General features: G+C 36.9%; 1 protein-coding gene across 4 annotated transcripts in view; it reads right to left on the reverse strand.

Annotated features, from left to right (window-relative positions):
• Positions 1-21,570, reverse strand: part of NOL4 (nucleolar protein 4) — a 152,226-nt gene that overhangs the window by 58,430 nt on the left and 72,226 nt on the right. For all 4 annotated transcript variants that reach the window (XM_058832456.1, XM_058832455.1, XM_058832454.1 and 1 more), the window contains exon 5: positions 18,708-18,991. In XM_058832456.1, the coding sequence (XP_058688439.1) occupies positions 18,708-18,991 (284 nt within the window). The remainder of the gene's footprint in view (positions 1-18,707; positions 18,992-21,570) is intronic.

Below are 21,570 nucleotides of genomic sequence, written 5' to 3' on the forward strand. Positions count from 1 at the left end.
TCCAGCTTGTACAAACATTAGTTCATATTTGATACAAAAGTGAGCTGTTTTGGTTGGTCTGGTCATAAATGAGACATGAGATTTTATATGCTGCCTGTTAAACTCTTAGGCTTGTGAGAAAAGAATCAACCAGTTTCCTCCAAGACAGCATGGCATAAGGTAAGCTCCCAGAACTGTTTAGAAAGGAAATTGCACTTATGAACTTGATTCCATGCCCCAGTACTCTCTATGATTTCTTGTAGCTGAATAAACTTTGTTTACTGCAAAATGGTTCTGTCACTTGGTACTTGGAGCTCAGTTAGAGGGAACCACAGAGCCATCAAGCAGCACTGAAATTTCCAAGATGATCTAATAGACTTGGTCTGTAAAGGCTCAAACGCATTTACAATAAACAATATTTACCTTCTGTTAGGAAAGATATTTTGAATTGTGAATACTGGGACCATTTAGTTACATGTACTCACTTTAGCTAACTAAATCACCGCCCTGCAACAGAGCATTCCCCTAGCAGAGTATAAAGCTGAGTATAAAATTCTATTTGGCAAAACTCCACCTTTTCCAACGACCACATTCAATCCACCTTCTTGTAGAGGAAGAATTCTGTGAGGAAAACCAGCTAGAATTATGCCAAAAAATTTGAATAAATCAGAGCATACGGTGCATATTCTCATATTGATATCATAACTCAATACCTGACTATGGAAAACTAAACAGCTATAAAAACTGCTCCGTATCATTCTCCAACCCAAATTATTTAATCTTCCACATCCTGCCACTAAATTTAGGGGAAAAAGATTAGATCCTATGATAAATCAGCTTATCACATGAAGAGAACTAGCTGAAAACTTTAAACCCAGATCTGAGCTCGACTAAAATTTTATAGGTTGTTGTCCTTTTCTACCTTCTTTTTTATTTTGTGTGACTACTATTGTATCCTTAGCTTCCATAGATGAAATTTAAAGGACAAAGAGGAAACCAAAATAGAATATATTTTTAAAAATTAAAGGAACTCTTCTATATATCTATTTGTAGAAAGTGGCCTCCCTCTCGTGGTGCAACTGCCTACACTGTGTGCTCATGAGTCTCCTCTTTCACCTGAGGTCAAGGTGAAAAGGCATGCAGCGCCATGATCTACAGACTGAGATCCTTCTGGAGCGTGAATATGGAATGTAACTCTCACCTGTTGCATTTTACTAAACTCAGATACAAGAGGCAAAGAATTTGAGGGACAGAAGAGTTTTCTGTAAGCATCCACCATCATTATGACTGGAACTGCATTGGTCCTGCTCTCTTGTGCAGCCAGGTGAAGGATCATAAAACCTGAGAAGGTTTTATTAATTCCTGAGCAGGGATTAATATTAAAAACTGAAAGGCAAGGATAACTTCACTAAAGTTCCCATCTCTACTGTGTACCTATAGTGGGGCTCTACTGGAACACAAGGATGTGTTCATGCGTAGCATAGGATGCTAACAGCTTTGTTTTCCATTATAAAAAGTAACACAAGCAGTGGTAGCATTTAGAAACTAGTTTTCTCTGGCAAACACAAGCTCTTTGGCTTTGTCAAGAAATTTTGCAACTCCAATAGTAGTGTTTTTAGATGAATGTGATGATATGGGTTCAAGACACTGAATTTGTCTATGTAGTATATACTTTCAACAGTGCCATAAGAGACAAACAAAATGCAGAGAATGACTCATGCTGGCAGTCACAGCTTACCACTACAAGTCCTGTAAAGGAGTAGCTTTAATATCTGCTCACTGATTCCTACGCATAGATATCCAGTATATTATATTTAAACCTGTTTATCTTCAACTAAGTCGAACTGAAGAAACCTGACTTCCTAAAGATCTATGTCCTAGACCCCCAAGTCTCACCAGCATGCATTCTCCATTTCACTCCACATCCATCTCACTTTTAGAGGGCAGCAGGAGTTTGTGGCTTGTTGAGGGCTGGGAGATCACTCATTGCTCGAGCAGTATCTTCTTCTCAAAAGTCCAAATCCCTCATGAAGGCAGTAACCTGAGTCTTTCTACTTGAGCCAAATGCAGATTTTCACAGCTCATAGCAACTCATCATTGTCAAGATTACTACCTTGTGAAATTAGTTTCAAAGGTTATTCAGGGACAGAAAAATTGACAGAGCATAAAGCACCCCTTTTGGAAAAAAAAATCAAGACAACAAATAGCAACAAACACCTTTTCACACTGATAGAATAAACTGCACCATATGGATAGCAAAACAGTACTTTTTTTGTATAAAACTTTCCTGGCATCCAACATTTAAAAAATCATTTTTTTACCTGGGACATAAGTAAAACAGGAACAGCCTGGCATAAAATCTCTAAATAACACTTTGCATGTAAATGTATTTTTATGGAAAGCTATATTTTGAAAAGATCTAACAAATACCTTGCAAATTATGGCTCTAGGTAGAATTAATTTCAAAGTGGTGTGTGGGAGGTATCCATACAGAAAATAATCCCATATTTATTAGCCACTTCCATAGCATTATGTGCTATAACACGCTATTAATTTTCTGGATATATGTACAAGTGGCATTATTTAAGAAGTTCAAAGTACTGAATAAGTTTGAGAGATCATCTTTTTTATTTATTTAATATAATTCAACCTTGCATCTTGACTGAAGGTAAAAAAATATGATTATACAAAATCTGCTAAAAACATGAAATCACTTTCACAAAAAACTTTTGAAAAGGTGATGTTCTTTAAAAGATTCAACTTTCCAAGTAGCTGCTTCTATTTAATAAGCCTATGAGACTAATAGGTTAACTAATATAAGAACAGAATGTCTGTGCACAGACATATTTCTTTTAACACACTGCCTTCCAAGGCCCTGTTCTAAGACACGGGTGACAAATGGACCATCCAGTAGTTTTTAATTGCTAATAAATTCTGCATTACATGCTTAATCAAAGTCCCCCATGAGTTTCAGGACGATCCCAGGTGTTATTAAAACTGCAAACCCCCAGGTTTATAAACTGAGATAAACAAATTTTACTATGTACTACTCATCCTTTCAAAAGTCAGGGGAAAAATACACAACCCATCATAGGACCCAGCTTCAAGCTTTCTGCCTTATGTGTTCCAGCGATCATGTTTCTTAGGCTTTAAATAATTGGAGCTATGGAAACACTATTTACACATTAACTTTGCACACCAAAAATGGTTGGTCCTTCACTTGATCTGATCGCTGAAAACTTCACTGCCCTCAATTAACTAATTCAAGGTAAGATGATGTCTGCTTTTTTTTCCCGCTAGGATGAAAGGCTATAAGGTAGGATTAGTGAGGCACATTAATTTTTGAAATTAAATGCCGTCCTTTTTCTTGCCCGTATCTGCTTTTCTATCAAAGTCAAAAGAAAACATCTCTACTTTGTAAGATAGCCAGCTGTGGCTTGAGCACAGCCCATGGAAATCTGCCCTTGCAGAGTAAATACAAGTTCTCCCATGTGAGAGAGGAATGGGCTTTGAGGTTAACATTTTATTTTGCACCAACACCACTTAAAATGCTCTTCCACTTTCTGACATTAATCCATACTCTCATCAGGACCTTGCACTATTCCACTTTATTTTTTCTGGCCACTTCTCCCGCACCTCTGTGCCCCTTCCCAGGACCACCACTGAAGCTGAGCTTCACCATGAGCAAGTGGGGGCCAAGAATGTTCCAGGCTGCTCCTGGCTTGCTCTCTGCCCTTCCTGCACTGAGCTGCAACCTGCACACCCCCTCCTGTCCTGCTTGTCTGCTGGTCATTGGGACCTGCTGCTGCCAGCAGCCCTGCCCTGCCATTTGCTATATCAAGTCTCCATAACCTTATACTGGTTTTTTCCTCTGTTTCAGAATTATTCCTCCCTTTGATAATTTATCAAAGGTAAAGCAGTGACCTGTAATGCATGCTCGGAAGATCAGACAGGAAATATCTTCTATTCTTGCCAATTTCACAATTTGTTCTAGTCAATAAATTGTCTTTCTGGGTGCTTTGGTTTTTTTTCTGAAATGAACAATTACAAGAAAAGGTCACTGAACTAAGGTGGTGGTAACATAAAACTCAGACCATGAACTGAATTTTGAATCGGCAGCTTTTCTGGTTCCTCTATTAGCTGTTGCCCTCATATATTGTAGTAGAAGTAACAGGGCAAACTTCCACTTCTGGCAGAAGTGTAAGAAGAGTTATTGAAAGTCATAAGCTCATCTGCTGGCATAATCCTGTACAAAGAGAAAATCACAATACAGAGTGGATCCACTTTTTGAGCTTAATTCTCTCAATAAGTAATTACATAGCAAAGCACAATATAGTTGATTTGGATTAACTTGTAAGAATGATTAAGCTAGAGTTCACACCACCACAGAGAAAGGGGGTAATAATATTAAGTTATTTGTGCCAATTAGGAGAAACAGGCAAATGAAGGCCTAAAATGGCTGCATGGCAGTGAAAATGTCATGTCCTGGTGACAAAGCCTTTTCAAAGAAGAAGGAAGAAGGAGGCTATTGCACATCCCGCCTCTGACCTGCAGCAGAGAGACTTTGCAGAGCACTACAAGAGTTAGAGCACTATCAGATGTTCATTTTAGCCCTCACCTCTGTATATTCCTTGATTTTTAAAGTAAAGAGGCTCTTAATTTTTAAATCTATGTTTTCTGTTACACATTCCAGTTAACACTTGCCCAAAACACCGTGAATGGCAAACTCTTTGCCTAGCTGATGTAACACCAGCAATGATGTATGTTACTGCAGGTTCTCTTGGTGTAGCTTGGATGGGTGGAGCACATGATTTTGAAATTGGGTTGGAAAAAGTTTGGAATTTGAAGGTGTATGTATAAAAGCACACTATCACAAGTCAGAAACACACAGAAAGTACAGAGGCTTATTAGCAACCAGGAGAGTGCTCAGCCAGGCAAGCTTTATGAAATAGAGCATTGTGAAATAAAGATTGTATGGTAAAAAGCAATATTTAAAGAAGAAGTGAAACAATTTGCTTTATACAGGTACATAGATGCATAGACATACTCATATTGTATGATAAATTGAAAACCCAGATTTTAAGTCCCATGCTTTAGTGATTTTACCTATTATTTTTATTTTGACACTCTTTTATCATAATTAAAAAGAAAATAAAAAACGGCCACTAAATAGCTACAGACAATTAGAATATTCTAACACTTCTACAGCCTCATCCTCCTGCAGTTCTCTCACTTTGGGCTACATACTCAGTACTTTGCTAAATCAACAAATTAATGGATGCCCATTTCAACTCTGCAAGGCCAGAGTTGTCTCATGTTCTGAGACACATTAAGAGAAGTTCAGAGACTAAACATTTGTCTTCTATCCTGAGGCATATAAAAGAAACTACAGCATTAGTGCAGGTGGAATTAACTGCAGTTTGTACCAAGGTACTCCTAACTTACTCGAATGTGGAGAGAAGAGCCTACATGGATGTGTAAGATAGCCTGAAATGGAACAAGAGGATGAGATGAAAGGCAGCTGAGCCCTGTTGACATCTTAGGATGCACTAGGAGCACTGTACAGTACTGGCAAAGCCCACACAAGGCCAGTGTGAGAGACACATCCTTCCTGAGAGGTTGTGCTGGGCACACATTACCCTGAGGTCCCTACAAGGGTACCAAATACCATCTCTATGCAACTGAATCCCATTCTGCTACTTAAAGCCAGGATGAACTGCCGCAGCTGCCAACTTCTGTATTATGTAAATGCAATATACAAGTAAGCTGTATGACTGGATCTAAGTAAAGCATTCAACTTTAGGTCAATTAAGGTTTAATCACACAAATGCTAATAATGTAGTCCATAGGCTCTCTCGGGCATACATAAACGTGTTTTTATGATGAGGCTGGGAAAGATTTATCAAGAACATCAGTGAAAATGTATTCCTCACAATTCCAGCAAAGCCCACATTAAAACAAACATTTAAAAACACTGGTTTGAATTTTAGCTGTGCTAATAAAACCAGAAGACACTTTCCAATGGCTACTCAGTTGAAGTTGACTCTGTCTCTTTACCTTAACTGAACAGGAATGTCTGGAGATAAGGATTTGTACTGTGAATAATGTTCAGCTATATCACACAAGAAACAAATGGCTTCCCCAGTTTTTCTGGAGAAATTGATTGATTTGCTTTGGGAAAGTCAAGGAATTATGCCATGCCTGTATGTACTAATCAGTAGACAGTGGTAGAACATGTTTGCCCCACAGGACCAATGTAATGGTAAGCTGATTTATTTTATTGATGTTTTCAGAATCCCAAGCGTGCTATGTAGACCCAAAGAAATAAGATATAGGAACCTCTGGCAATTAAAATATTGATGAAGGTATAAACAAATTATTCATGTTGTATAAAGTTATTATGCAGAATTATCTTATTAGAAACAGAATAACCTAAAACTTGTATTATCTATATGAATTATAGATGTTAAATGATAAATGTAAAAATTAATACAGCAGTATTCTATACATTTTAAGGACAAAATTTCAACTAGGAATAAAATAGTAAAAAGTGGATTAAGTTGAAGATGTTGCCATGACTGACACTGCCTACCTTACAGGGAGAAAAAAGTTCTACTGTCTCACAGTTAACAGTAGACTTACAGTCTATTTTGATTAATTTGCTATTTCATATAAATAGCCCTACATGTAGGGTACTGTAAACATTGTTATAAAATAAGCATTAAATATGAAAAAATCAAGTAAAATCAAAATCTAAACATAGGAATGGAGAAACAGGATAAAAGCAAAGCAGCATATTCCCTGCCAATTTAATATTTAAAAAAAACCCCAACAAAAAAACCACAACCAACTAAAAAAAAACAACAAAAAACCAACAAAAAAAGGCAAAGAATTATCTCCACAGAACTTATATATAGTCTTAAAAACTACTTACCTCTTTTACTAAAAATAATGACTTGGAATTGGCATAGTGAGTGCAGTAAAAATAAATATTGTCCTAGAGTTTATATCTCAAACCAGATGTATGCAGGGCTAAGTACTTAAGACTATGAAATACAGATATTTAGGCCAGGTTTCTCAAAAGCTTAGGCCAGGCAACTGGCAGTCTGGCCAGTCTGCTGAGATGCTAAAAGCCTTTTTGGCTCTTTAAGCATTCAAGACACTTCTACCAATTCACAGAACCACAGAACATGACCACTCAACTCTTGAACAGAAGGGAATAGTTGTCACCATTTTCCTAAATTGCACAATCATGTACTCATGTACTTCCAGATTCATTAGTACATATACTAACAAAAAGAACACCTACCTTACACAGACATTTTTGTGTAATTATTTACTAGTTTCATATGAATGGTTTGTTACAATCTTTATAAAAATATTTTATCTAAATTCCAACCTAACCTGTAAAAAGAAGTTTTATCTGCCGAGCCTTTTGATAAGTTAAACTTCCAAAGAGACAAAAATCTATTAATTGGCAATAAATACTAAGATCTGTGATGAAGTCATGGCTGCTTTATCTCTAACAAGGTAATTCCATCTTCATGCAGAAAATTTTTCAGCTCCTCAGTGTTTTGTCACTCATCTAGACCCTCTATGAATTACAATATCTTTTTCCAGTATTACATAAACCTGTATTTTCTGTGTTTCCTGAAGGCAGGGTGGACACTTAGTTGAATGTATAGAGGTGGATTTTATAAAGCTTCTAATGAACCATAGAGAAGCATCAACCTTGTGGGACTCTTATCTTTAAGGTGCAACTGACACAAGCAGCACATTCCAAAACATGCCTGTATGTCATTCCTCATGCCTCCATCTCCCAGCTGAGCCAAGAGGGTGTGAGATGGCACACATGCCACAGACTCATCTAAGTTCTTTTCCACTAAACACAGCTATTCTTGCTAAGCAACACACTGGGGGAAAGAGGAATTTTCAAAACCTTTATTTTAGTCATTTAATACAGCTTTTGAAACAGGTCCAGTCCCACGGGGCTCCATCTGCAAAAGATTTTTTAAGAGCATATGAGTAACTGTACAAAGTGAGACAAGAATAAATTCATTCAGAGAGATTCCAAAAAACCATATATCACTGATACAGTAAAACAGCCCAAAGAATATCCATGTGCCCTTTCGAGTGCCAATACACAGCTCACACTATAACGCTGTGGACTGAGGATGGGCCATAATGGGGCCATTTATGGTAACCCTTAAGGAAATCAACTCACCTTTCTCTGTTTTTCATGCAGATTCTTTTATTAATCCTGAGAGGGTGCAGCCCAGGAGCTCAATGGTAGAAGGTACAGGAAAGAAATTCTGAATAGTTCTGCAAAGAATCTTCCTGGTGGAGTCAGACAATTCCCAAATGCCATGGGAAACACAAGTGGAGGAAACACATTACTTCATGACCTCTACCAAAATATAAAATGGAGTCAGAAGCAAGATACAAGATTTCATCCCAACATTAATTAATATGCACATGAAAAACAATCACACTCCTGTCTGCTAAAGCACCTGTACACAAAGGTTATGTTTGTATCATTGCAGGTGCCTTAACAACATGAGCTCCTTGTATGTTCCTTGTGGTTCATCTGTATGATTCCATACTTTGGTTCATGGCCACTGGATATGACTGTTCTCATCAGTCAGAGGGAAAAAATATATAAATATACATATGTATGTATATATATATTGTGTGTGTATGCACGTATATCAAGAGAACAGCCTGTACCAATTCCCGTCAGATCTGGAGGTAGCTCATGGCATATTCATGATGAGAAGAATTGGAGAGCACAGACTGGATAGGTGTGAAGGGACACTGAAAATGACAGTCTGACCAAAGCAGCTGATGAGAAGAAGCATCTCTATGGGAGATATTCAGTTGTACCATGCCAAGATCCAAGCAACAGCTGCAGTATTTCATAGAAACACTGTGAGCTCCAAGAAGCAGCAGCTTAGGGAAAACTCCAGAGATGCATATGGAATTCATCCAGTATTAAAATGTTTCATGGCATGCCACACTTACATGGGTGAAATGGAAACTCACATCAGTTACAGACTCCTACCTTTGGCTGTATATTTTTATACCCTTTCATCAGTTCCCAGAAACACAAATGTTGACTTTTTGCACAGCTCTCAAATACCAGTTTCCAGGATCTTTTACTGTTTGTGCAAGAATACCATTCTGTGATATTTGTAACCGCCAGTAAGTTTTTTCCTTACCACGCATTTTGCAAAATTATTTGATTGCCATCTTTTGACTGTGTTTAATAAACATAACAAACATTTCACAGCTTTCAATGCCTACCTACACCATCGTCCCCTCCCTGCCTCAATAACTAATGTAGATGCTGGTTTTTTAATTGTTTCTTTGAAGTATTCAAAATCAGTCACTGTTAGAGATGAAATACAAAGCAGGATGTTTTGATGAAACATATGGCAGACAAAACCTCAAGCAGACTGATAGGGATTATTGGCAGTTGTTCTTTTTCACTCCCCATTCTGCAGGGAATAAGATACTGTTAGAGACCATCTGGGAAATCCATCTAGCAAATCCCTTGTTGTTGTAGGGATCTAGGACATCAACCATGATTCCAGTTCCTCACTGTTTTCTGTGGCATATTACAGATGCACCACTTGTTTTCTGAAAGGTTGAAAGTTACTAATCAGAACTTTGTGGACATTGTGAATTGAACTCTTGCACATCTTCCTGGAGTAAACATCTGCCATCTACGTTCTCCTTTACAGAGGACTAGACTCAGTAATTAAAGTTAATTCCTCACAGTCCTATTTTCTGGTAAGTAATACTGTTATCTATATCTATTATTTTGTTCATAAAAAACAAAATTTAAGAGAGGTTCCTATGAGTCTTTGGAAGCAGATGGAGGAGAACAAAGAATTACCAGAAAAAGCTGAAGGAGCAAAAGGCAAGCAACAAAAGGAAAGATGAAAGAGAGCAAAATTGTTAAATATTTTAAAAGCTGAATTCTACTTCTCTTTCCCTCTTTCCTCTATCTGTTCACTTCTCTCAGATCACCCATCAAATCCAACTGCATGAATAAGAATCCAAAAAAAAAAGCATTCAGTGTTGTAATATAATTAATTATTCCCAGCAATTGCTATGGAGAGTACACAAAAGCACAGCTTGAAGGTATCAAGCATTCAGCAAGACATTTGACTAGTGCATTTCATTCAAGAAAAAAAAGATTATAAAATGAGACATCTGTAAGACAATTAATAAAAATTACGTTTATTTTAAAATCTCATCAATATATTGCTATAAATGTCATTAAAGAAGAAAAACTTTTGACTTCTTTCCTCTCTTTCCTCAGAACTTGTCTTGGCATGTAGAAAAGAATTCAACACCAGACAGAAAAAATTAGGAATAACATTTGTGATTATCAACTTCTTGAATAACAATATAGTTTTGAATAGGTGGAATGTATAGAACGTAGCCAAATATTAAGCCACTCATCGCAGTTTAGTTTTGAGGATCAGCTCTTCAACCTCAGCATCTGAAAAATAAAAAAATGACAGTTCATTAACTGTAAATAATATTATGACTAAACACAATCACAGTAGGTAGCAATTATTGCTGCCCCATTATATCTTGCTCAATTTACCATCAAATAGTGTTTAATCTTCCAAGAGCAAGATTTGCTCTCAGCTTTTTTCTAGGTGGCAGAGGGGCTTCATTTGTGATAACGGAAGAAAAAGGTGCAGCAAAGCATTTAACGTAGTAGGATTTCAACACAAATTCAATCGCCTCCCTAATCAAGAAAAAAAACCCCAACAAACAAGAACAAAAAGTCCTCACAAAAATAAGAGGGACAGTAACAAGGCCCAGCCTTGAAGTTTTCTATCAGGCTGAAATCTAGGCTGAAGTGAACAAGAATTTGCCTGAAAGGTACCAACATGTGCTCCAAGACTAATGAGTTAAAAAACATCCTTGGCTGCAAACAGAGAGGGAAGTAGTAATTTCAGACCTTACCTCACTGATTGCAGAGGCACTTGATAGCTTTCTCTCTTGTCTGAACAGTTGTCCAGCCACTAAAACCAAGTTGGAGAAAGTCCTGCATCTCCTTCACGTACAAGTGCTTCTTTTTCGATATGAGTGACCAAAGACTCCGAAGGTAAAAGTAAATGAGGATTGACAGCTGGATCTGTGAGTAACACACATGCAACCTGGAACCATGAGCACCACTTTCTGGTACTTGACCCATGTGCTCTTTCTCCTTTAAAAAAGACTTCTGAAAAAATTTATAAAAGGTCACATCAAAACTTATTCTCTTCCATGCCAGTTTTACATTAGCTGGGACTTCATACACGTATGGAGCCAGATTGTGTTCTCCATTACAGGTATGTAAATCTGGAGTAGCCTCATCAACTTCTGTTTAACTGACCTGGAGTTACATCAGTGTAATGAATGCCCTGCAGGAAATCAATTTCACTTTCAAGAGCTTTGACTGAACATGAAAACCTGCTAATAAATGTACTCCCAATGGGAAGAATTAGACACAGAACTGATGGTATCATAAACAAAGGACTTTCATTAATGTGACTGTTAGAGAATGCTACAGAACTAATATTTTCTTACAAACATAACACTGATTTTTTTCATGATGCGTGAAAAACATACTCTTCAAAACAATGATGTATTAGCCATTTATTATGGGTAACCCCCAAAATCAGAAGGTTCCTGGAACAAACAGTGCTCTATAAAAACATAGTTGTTACACTTGAACTATGATTAAACAGTGCTTATTAAAGCACTAAACTAACATCAAATTTTTTTTGGTATCAAAGAGCTTCTCAGTGGCCTCTAACAAATTCCCTACATAAGAGCAGCAAGAAAGAACACATTTTTTCCTTCATCAAAAATGCTTTATCCAAACAACAAATAAATTAACTTTTAGAGTTGGAAAACAGTGGTTTTCTCAGCTTGCTTGTTTTCTAAAAGTAGGGAAGAGTAAAATCAAGGTGTCAGATAAAATGGTAAAATAAAACATAAAGGACTCAGACTTTATGAGAGCAATTTCTAAAATCCCTATGCATGAAGCAGCAATTCACTGGGTAAGAGAAAAAAACAGGCTAATTTGTAGGTGAGTGGGCAGGAAAAAATTAGGAAGTCACAAAAGTGCTTGCATACATTTTTTGTTCTCCTTTCAGTGAAGTTCTCCATGTACAGGAGAAGAGAAAATGCTTATCTTCCATTGTAGTGTATCTATCTCCCAAGAAGAGAAAAGCACAGGCATGGCAGTTACCTTTGCACAAACTTGAGCACAGCAGAGAAAGAAGATACCTACTTCAACAGAACACTTGAGCCTGCCTTCACACACCAAAGACGTGTGATGCAAGACTAAAGATTAGCCTCATATCACCTACACATGATGGTGGGAGGGGTGGATTCTGCCTTCAGTTCGCTTCTTTTATCATCTTTACTTTTAAATCTCAGTACAAACTATTTCCACAGGTTTCGTGTAAAGCAGCAATAATGGAACCCACTGGGTAACAATTAAGGCAAAGCTGGAAGACGTCATCATCCTCTCCTCAGTGCCATGACTGTAATGATGAAAGCAGACTGGAACCTAGTGGAGCTGCAGACTCATTCTGTGCTGGTTGCTCCAGAGAGTTTATAACACTGGTTTTGCCTTCTGCCCCACTGCTGGTGTTATTTGCTCAATATCTAGTATGCCACTACTTGTAGTAACATGTCCTGCCTAAACCCTTCACCAGACTTTGTTTCACTCTTCATAAGTTATTTATGACAGTAACAAACAGTATTTCATGCTAAGTCTCTTCCTAGTCCTAACAATTAAGTCATAAAATAAGGCTGTCAAAGCCCTGGACCGCAGACTCTTAAGATACTTCCATAAACAAAACAGCAGTCTGTAAAATATGGCATTGCTTGAACACCTTCTATTTGACCATGGAAATGAAATAAAGTGTACCAGTTAGAACAAACAAACAAACAAACCAAAAAAAGTCTAGCTTCTTATGCTGTACCTTGGTAGTGAGATCCAGCTTCAAGAAAGGGAGACAATGAAAAGTTCTGAGGAGAGATGAGTTGGAATCAAAAGATGCTTTCTGACATGCTAAATTCTCAATCCAGATTAATCACCTTAACTTGGGCATTTAGCAAAAAAAAATAGACGGGGAAAAGGGTATTTTCTTTGTACTAAAAAAGACAACACACAGAGTTTGATGGTATATTTAGAAGAGTAGGAGACACTTCTACCTTACCCCTTTCCATCTTCTCTCCTACTTAGAGCTGAGGTAATCATTTCATATAAGTACCACATAGCAGTGCTCCCATTCAGCTGAAACCTGTCTATTCTACTTAAATAAATACTATAAATAATCAATGATGATGGAAGAGAAAAAATTTGAATTATTAACTAAAAAAAAAGAAAGAAAAAAACAAACCAAAGCATCTCCAACAGTTTTCTTAATAATGTGCAAATTCTCAAAGTCTCCATTTTAACTCCTGCTTTAAGCAGATGCACACCGTTTCACATTTCATTAACAATTTTTTTTTTAATAAATTCCTTCCTAAGTGTATCAATAGGCCTCTATCAGTCCCTATAAAAGTGCACTGCAATTCCACTTGCTTTAGAAAAAGCTATATGCTCCCTTATCTTCTGACCATGGCCATTTCCCCAAGGAAACCTGCAGACAGAAACACAGGCAGATGGGAACCAGGCAGGCAGTGACTCCTCATGCCTCAGAAACACAGTGTCAGATGTGATGATGTTCACTGGATTGAAGGAATGACCTTCCACCTTTTGCTAAGATGCAATCACATCTTTTAAAACGAAAGAGAGTGAGGAAGAAATACATCAAGACTCCATCTTGCTCCTCATAGATGGTGTCTATCTGTGGCTAAATTCACATACACTTTTGGAAACCAGATGGATTCACCAGCAGATGACATCAGGAATATCAGTGTAACTGCATGTGCAGGTCAGGCTGCTTGGACAGACTGGTTTCCCTTGGTAATCATGAGGTCCAGCAAAACAGACGTTACAAGGTTCTCCAGCTGGACTAACCACTGAAGACTAAATTTAGAGTACTGTGCAGGAACTTCAAACTTCGCCCAGGACCTCATATATGTCCTGGCTTTCATATGCCATACAAGGTTACAGCCTTTAAATGCCTTCTTGGAGCAGGGCTTGTGTTAAAAGCAGTGTGTCAGTAACCTGCCACACTGTAGATACATCCATCCATACAGCACTGTTTGAAGTTGAAATGGCTGGAAGCAAACAGCCCCTGGCAGTGGCCCATGACAAGAACACTGTTCTGTACATCAGACTGTAGAAAAAAGGTTGAGGAACACTTCAATAGGCCAGCATTAAAGAAGAGACAGAAAGATTTTAGTTTTGGAGACTACGTGAAAGCTCTGCCTTGTGGTGAACAACTCTTACTATAGTGACATGCACATTAGAATGCATTATTATAATTAAAGGTCACAGTATGTAGCAATCATTATTTACTGTTCTCTCCTATAAAATTATGCTTTAGTTTTCAGACTTAAAGGAATAATTTCTTATCTTGTGCAATTCTTCAAGAAGACAATTACACACTTGCGCTAAACATAATGCATATTAACTCAGCCTACCATACATCCAGAGGGACTTGAGGTGTCCAACTTTCTATCATAAATCTCATCTGCTAGAAAGAAAGAAAACTAACTGTTCGCAATTAGTAGGTATCTGGACAAAATGGGCACGTGTGTTGTCCTTGTTACCTCATTTTAATGCATCTCCTAGGCATTTATGATCAGTAGCATATATTTCTATCTGGGAAATTCCACAAAGGAGTTTCTACATATTAGGAGTGCCTCTTGCAATACAGACATAGCAAACCATTTATTAATCCAGGTAAAATAATGGCACTATAAGTATGACTGGTGAGCTCAAAAGCCTGTTTTCCCATACTATACTATGATAACCTTGTTATCCAAATGCAGAAGAGACAAAATAATTTAAAAGGAGTAGGCTAGCTGTATTTAATGAAATAAATAATGAAGAAGAGATAAAGCTATATAATAACTTTTCATAATAAGATATATGGTACAGTAAGTAGCAACAACAAAAGAATCAGCAATAAAAAAATCTCAGTGCTACAGAGACTTCACCATGGTCATACAAAAACGCAGCAGGCTCACACATAACTTATGATCTAAAATAATTGATGTGTGCACATAACTATTTGAATTCATAGAACCACATTTTTGCAGTGCATTTGCTGATGAATACTCTCTGTATTCAGCCCAGTTAAGTTAAACTTATGCATATACTTTTGCAGCTACACGAAATTTCACAAACTTCAGTTTAGCCCTAAATGGTTGTAGAAATTTCTGCTACTGTGAATGGCTAGGTCTTACTGGAGGATCTGTTCCCTAATATAAGCTTAATAAAAGCATATATATAAAGTATATATATGTATACATATACATACACATGTACATATACGCATTTAACATTATTAAAACCCCTTTTGCCCTTGCACAACAAATTTTCAGTGAGTAGTAAAACATTTTGGATCAGATTTTAAGGTTGTTACAATTTGGCAACTCCCTCCACTGCACTCAGCTCATGATCTTTCTGTAAAAAGAGACTACCACGCATACTCACTGCCTGAACTGAGGATTCAAAGTAACACTGTCCACTAAAATGTCATACTTGTCCAAAGGGTGCTACTAATGCCAGTTTTAAAATTAATATTCTGAAGTAACTGAACCAAGCATTCTTTAAATAATATACTGTAGTTGTTCACAGGGTTATCTAATCCCTACTTATCAGTCTTTTCAGGCAAGAAAACTTGATTTATTAGTAAGAAAAACAAACCCTATACTTCTTACAAATCACTAATTATGTCCTCTGTGCCCATAGGCCTGATGTAAGTATCCCTGTTTTGACATCCAAGCTTTTTTGCAGAATGATAACACTATTTTAGCAAACTCCCTATAGCAGAAGCATATAATTGCTTCAAATAGATATGGACAAGATGAATATTCTGAAAATTTAACTTCCACAAAGAAGTAAGCATTTTCAGAAAATATTTCCCTATTAGCTGTCATGTTTTCAAAGAAAACATGATGGAAAACCTACCATTTTTATCTCAACAGCTTCTTCTGATCAAAATTCTGCAGCAGATACAAAATTATCAATCAGCCAAGAGATCTTAGCTCCGTTCCTTTGCCTCTGAGTTTCACAGTCTTGACTATAGCAAGAGAATAACATCATGTGCAGGTTAAATGTGACATCATAGAAGTTGGAGGAAACATAATGTATTTCTTCCTCCAGTACTAGCCCAATAATTGAAATATATTTCCCCTCACTTAGAAATCAGATATTTTCTTCAGTAACTCATCTTACAAATCTCTAACAAATTCTGTTTATCCCAGGATTGTTTTCTTCCTGAAGTGTTTACTCTATATTTAATAATCTTTACTGCATATCTAATTAATCATATACTTAAATGAACTCTAAACATCACCATGAGTTTCACTAGGACAAAGAGAGAAGACAAATCTGCATATTGTTGGCAATATAGAGTGGGCAGGATGACAGCAAGTGTGAAAGAATGTATTGATGTGGGGGAAGATTCTGGCCTCTTAAAATTTGTAAAGAATGAGACGGCTTTGATTGTCATCTCAATTCATTATAGATTTTTAACACTTTTCAATAATTTTTTCTTGCATCTGAGTTGGAACTGATTCAAATTGGAAACTGAACATTAGGCTATGTTCTTGTCTTAGCTATAAATGAATTTCACATTAAGACTCCTCCCTATCTCTGCCAAGCTTATTTGTGTATTTGCAAGAGTGATGGCAAAAGCAACAACCTAACTCAGGCAAAAGAGCCTGTGTGTCTGTCAGTATTTGGGTGACAGGCATATAAAGGGTTCATTAGAACAATCTGCCCTGAAGCAAAAGAAGATACTGTTCATATCAGCCAATTTGGGACCCACTGTGCAACTCAAAGTACTGAGCAAATGCAGCACTGGGGTTCATACATAGGAGGAGACTACAGCTAGGCAGAACATTTTCCATAAAATGCAAGTTTGTGAGAAATAAGTATTCTGTACAGACACACAGTTTTTCATAAAGATTTCATGGAGAAGGTGTTGGGATACACTGTTTGCTTAATGACCATGAGAAAGACTAACAATCTCCCATTTAGTCTCCCTTTGCTCTACCCACTAAAACTTAGACGCTTAAGTTACAAAAAATGACAAGATTTTATTTTTACTCCACAGGCAATGAAGATAGAAGACAAAACCTTAGCATGATTAAATGTTGTTCTCTAGATATTAGTCATATTATCCCTTTCTAAGTATGCCTAAGGATTTTAACACTACTGTTTCAAAGGCCTCTAATAAAATGTGCCCATTCAAAGTATATCTGTGTTGTCAGGCTACTGAAAGCTAGTGACTAGCATTAATAGTCTTTGGATCCAGGACTCACATCCTATTATTACTGCTGTAAAAGTGGTAAACCAGTTGGTCTTCAGATTAAAAAAAAACAAAAACAAAAACAAACAAAAACCAAAAAGGACTTGTGACCAATAAGATCAATGGGTAAAGTCTATGACATGTGCAATTTCTTCACCCTCCCTCCCAACTGTAGGCCCTCATAAAAAACACCATCCTAGAAAGCTAGATAACTTAATCTATAAGATCTGTCTTTATCTACAAAATAACACCCTTGCTTCTCCTTACCCACATAATAGAAACTACAGTGAAAAGCCCTCAGGGGATTACAGCTTCTTACAGCAAACTTGTCAGTTTTAATTCAGGTTAGGTGCTGCATAACAAAATCATGAAGAAAGCGAATCAGTTCCTTTCAGATGTGGATAATTCACTGGTAAGAATTTTCTTGGTCATAAACACTTAACACTCATACATATTAAGTCTTGTCCCGGCTTTGGTGAGAAAGAGCTCATTTTCTTCCTACTAGCTGATATAGTGCTGTGTTTTGGATTAAATATGAGAATAGTATTGATATAATACTGATGTTTTAGTTGATGCTAAGCAGTGCTTACCCCAAGTTAATGATTTTTCAGTTTCCCAGGCTCAGCTGGCAAGCAGGTGCACAAATGGCTGGAAGGGAGCAAGCCCAGGGCAGCTGACCCAAACTGGCCAAAGGGATATTCTGCACCACAGAGAATATTGCCCAGTATATAAACTGAGGGGAGCTGGCCAGAAACTGACAGTCAGTCACTGGCTGTGAGGTACTTAGTTGCCAACTGGGTTTAAACCACAAAAATTCTACAGATACATAAAAGATGTCATGAGATGGCCATCTGTAAACATACATCCATATATATCTCCATATATACATATATATACACATACATATATTTATCTATCATATTATATACATACTTTAATACTTTTTTTTTCAAGTCGGTAATATAGACAGTTCTCAATAAATGGATTGATAATTCATGTCTGATGGAGAACCGTTTTTGCCTGTGTGTCAGCACAATAAATTTGCCTATACAGATGTATTCACCCATGTACATCCACATATACTTAATGTACGTATGCATCATATATGTGTAACAGAGCATACAAATCTTTGTATGGCATTTAAGTAATGATCTGACAAACATTAGACACACCACATTAAGTGCTTAGCTGGGAATAACCTTTAGTTGGGTCTCACAAATCTTTTCCTTTTCTGAACTACATGCTTCATATCTGGACGATGTGGAAGCATCTTACCTTGCTTCCATTTTCTCTTGCCTCCCGTTCCATCTTGAGATCAGAAATTAGGAGAGTCTTGTATTTGTTCTTTCCATTACTGCTGTGATCATCTAGTCTGTATTCTGAAGTCAGCTGAGCAGAGAGGGGACTGTCACTCAGGTTCAGAGGCTGCTCATCCTGCTCCAGATTTGTTTTGCCATTACTGTTGGATTCTGCCATCTCCCTGCAGTGTGTTCCCCCTGAAGCATTGGAACTGTGTCCCACGGTCTCATTGCCATTAAAACTCTCTGCGGCTGAATCATCTATTAAAAAAGATATATTTTCGGTCACATGCCACATAATCATCTCTGTCCAGTTTAAACATAATTTATTCATTCATCATGTTTTTTTTCAAAACAATGAAAACTGTTTATATTACTAGCACCAGCACATTTCTGCAAAAAGCACACACACACTCCATGTTTTCAAGTAAAAGCTTTAAGTAAATCCATAAAATATTACTAAATAAAGGGAAATTACATGGGCTGACACTTTAGTACCACTGTGTACATAAAAGACAATCACAAAGGATTTTTTGTGATCGATAAAGTCTGTCTTGATCAATCTGTCTGTCCACATGCTTATGGATCTATTTAGATTCTTATATCACACTCCTTAGTGCACTATTACATATTTCTGAAATCAACAGAGGTGCACGTGGTACTGAGAGAGAATCTGAATCTCAGGTTAAGTGTGCAGAACAGCAGGTGTCATGTCCATAAATATCCTCTTGCAGAGATACAGTGTAAATTCTTCTGATGTGTTCACTGCTGGCAGCAGAGATTATACTAGAAGAGCTGATTCCAGAAACAAAGATCCTGTCTTCATTTTGTTCAGGTGCCCTTTCACTTCTTTCATTCATTGTGTGTCATAATATACTCAAAAATACTGATAAATAGTGGGCAAAATTATAAACCTGAAAGCTCCATCCAAAAACCCTGGATGTGTCATTATTACCCTTAAGATTTTACAGCTGGATTGTATGATTAATATATGTCTTTTCACATACTTACGGATTTGTGTACCCTGTTCTTGTCAGTACAGGAATTCACCACCTGTGCTTCCACTCAGCCCTTCTTTACTTTTAAACAATCTTTTGGCCAGCATTTTATATTTCAAAGGATTAAATGGCAGCAGAATTTGGCACTCGATTTGTCCTCTTCTTGTTCTCTAAAGCACCTCTTTTTTGGCAATCTACAGAGTTATGCTAATGGTGCAAACACCTGCCCAGAGCTCTACAAGCATTCCCTTATTGCAGACTACGAAGCTGGAAACAAAACTGGGGAGTCAATACTCAGGAATGCAGGTTGAAACTGGAGATACGGAATGAGATGGACCTTAATATATTAGCACATTAATATACCATCTTTTTTGGGCCCTTCTAGACAACTTCCATGGAAATGAAGCAAACACATTTATCCACACAAAGAATTAAAAAAAAGAAAATCAGGACATGTCCTTTAGCAGATATGCTCAGAAGTACTCATGCTTTAACTACATGATTAATCAAATTGTTGACTCACCATCATTATTACAGTAAAAAACAACTATTCACCACTCTTGGATGAGATTTTTAAAAGAGGAGAAAATACTGGATAAATGGGTAGTGATCTAATTCAATTAAATACTTAGAAAGCCAGAGACAAAAAAGGAAAGCTATCATACATTGTTCTCTTACTTGCTGCACTCAAAAAACAGTTTTATGCCATAAATATATACAGGACTGGGCATGTAGTATGAACATATTTTTAAAAATTTCTTTGTTTTGTAAACCTGTAAAAAAATCTAATTTCATAACAATACAAATTAAGAGTCATAATTTATATAATTTTACTTAAGGGACTTTTTTGGGTTTTGTTGTTCTAAAACAGCTGTATAATTAATAGCTACAATAAAAAAAAGACCCCTATGCTTTGGTATGTATCACTTTTACATTACCTCTTGGAAATACCAATGTAAGTACAATAAAAGACATAACATTCCTAGAATAAGACTTTCAAATGTGTGTACCAAACAAACTTGTAACAGAGCAATGCTACTTGACAATTTCAGGTACATAGGTGAATAAGAAGAGCAGGATTTATCCTTAATAAACCTTCTATCAAGCCTCAAGACTTATGTCTTCAAGGCCAGAACACATAAAAAAGGCTAAAATTCTAAACGTACTTTCAGAAATAAATAAACAGTTTTACTATTCCAAAATATAAAATGGAATTCTAATATAGGGTCTTTATTTTTTAAAAATATACACATTTCCAACTTATTTTAAAAGCTCTGAGATATCAGAATAAAATCCAGATATGTTTTTAACAGAGAAGCTCTTTGATTACTGTTGTATTTAGGACTGTAAAGAGATAATTGGCTTTTTGATTAACAGTTTAAAAAGTGACAGTTTCAAATTAATTAAATCAGTTACTGAATGGGTCACTGAGTGAGGGATGCACTTCCCTTTGAAGGGCTCAGGAAATTCCCTGCTATTGGCTGCAAGGACAGAAATGAGTAACCATAGGATACAAAGAACCACCTAAAAGGTGGGGCCACTGCCTGCCCAGCAGCACAAAAGTCTGGTCCCTCAGGAACTTCTGTGTGCTGGCATTCAAGGGTCCCAACTCATGCAGTGCAGAGGAACCTCTACCAGGACACAGACAGATGGATGGGAATGATGAGAGCTAGATCCAGGAACAGCCAACTCTCAAGCACAGCTGTTAGTTTTGCCTAGAAATAATGCTTTTATTTCTTTTTTTGGTGCCCTGTATGATGTATGGTTGACAACTAAATCTTAAAAACATGTGAGAATGCTACAATGCGGAAGAAAAAATAATCTTATCTTTCTTCTAAAACA

Source organism: Poecile atricapillus, chromosome 2 (genome assembly GCF_030490865.1).
Source record: "Poecile atricapillus isolate bPoeAtr1 chromosome 2, bPoeAtr1.hap1, whole genome shotgun sequence".
NCBI lineage: Eukaryota > Metazoa > Chordata > Aves > Passeriformes > Paridae > Poecile > Poecile atricapillus.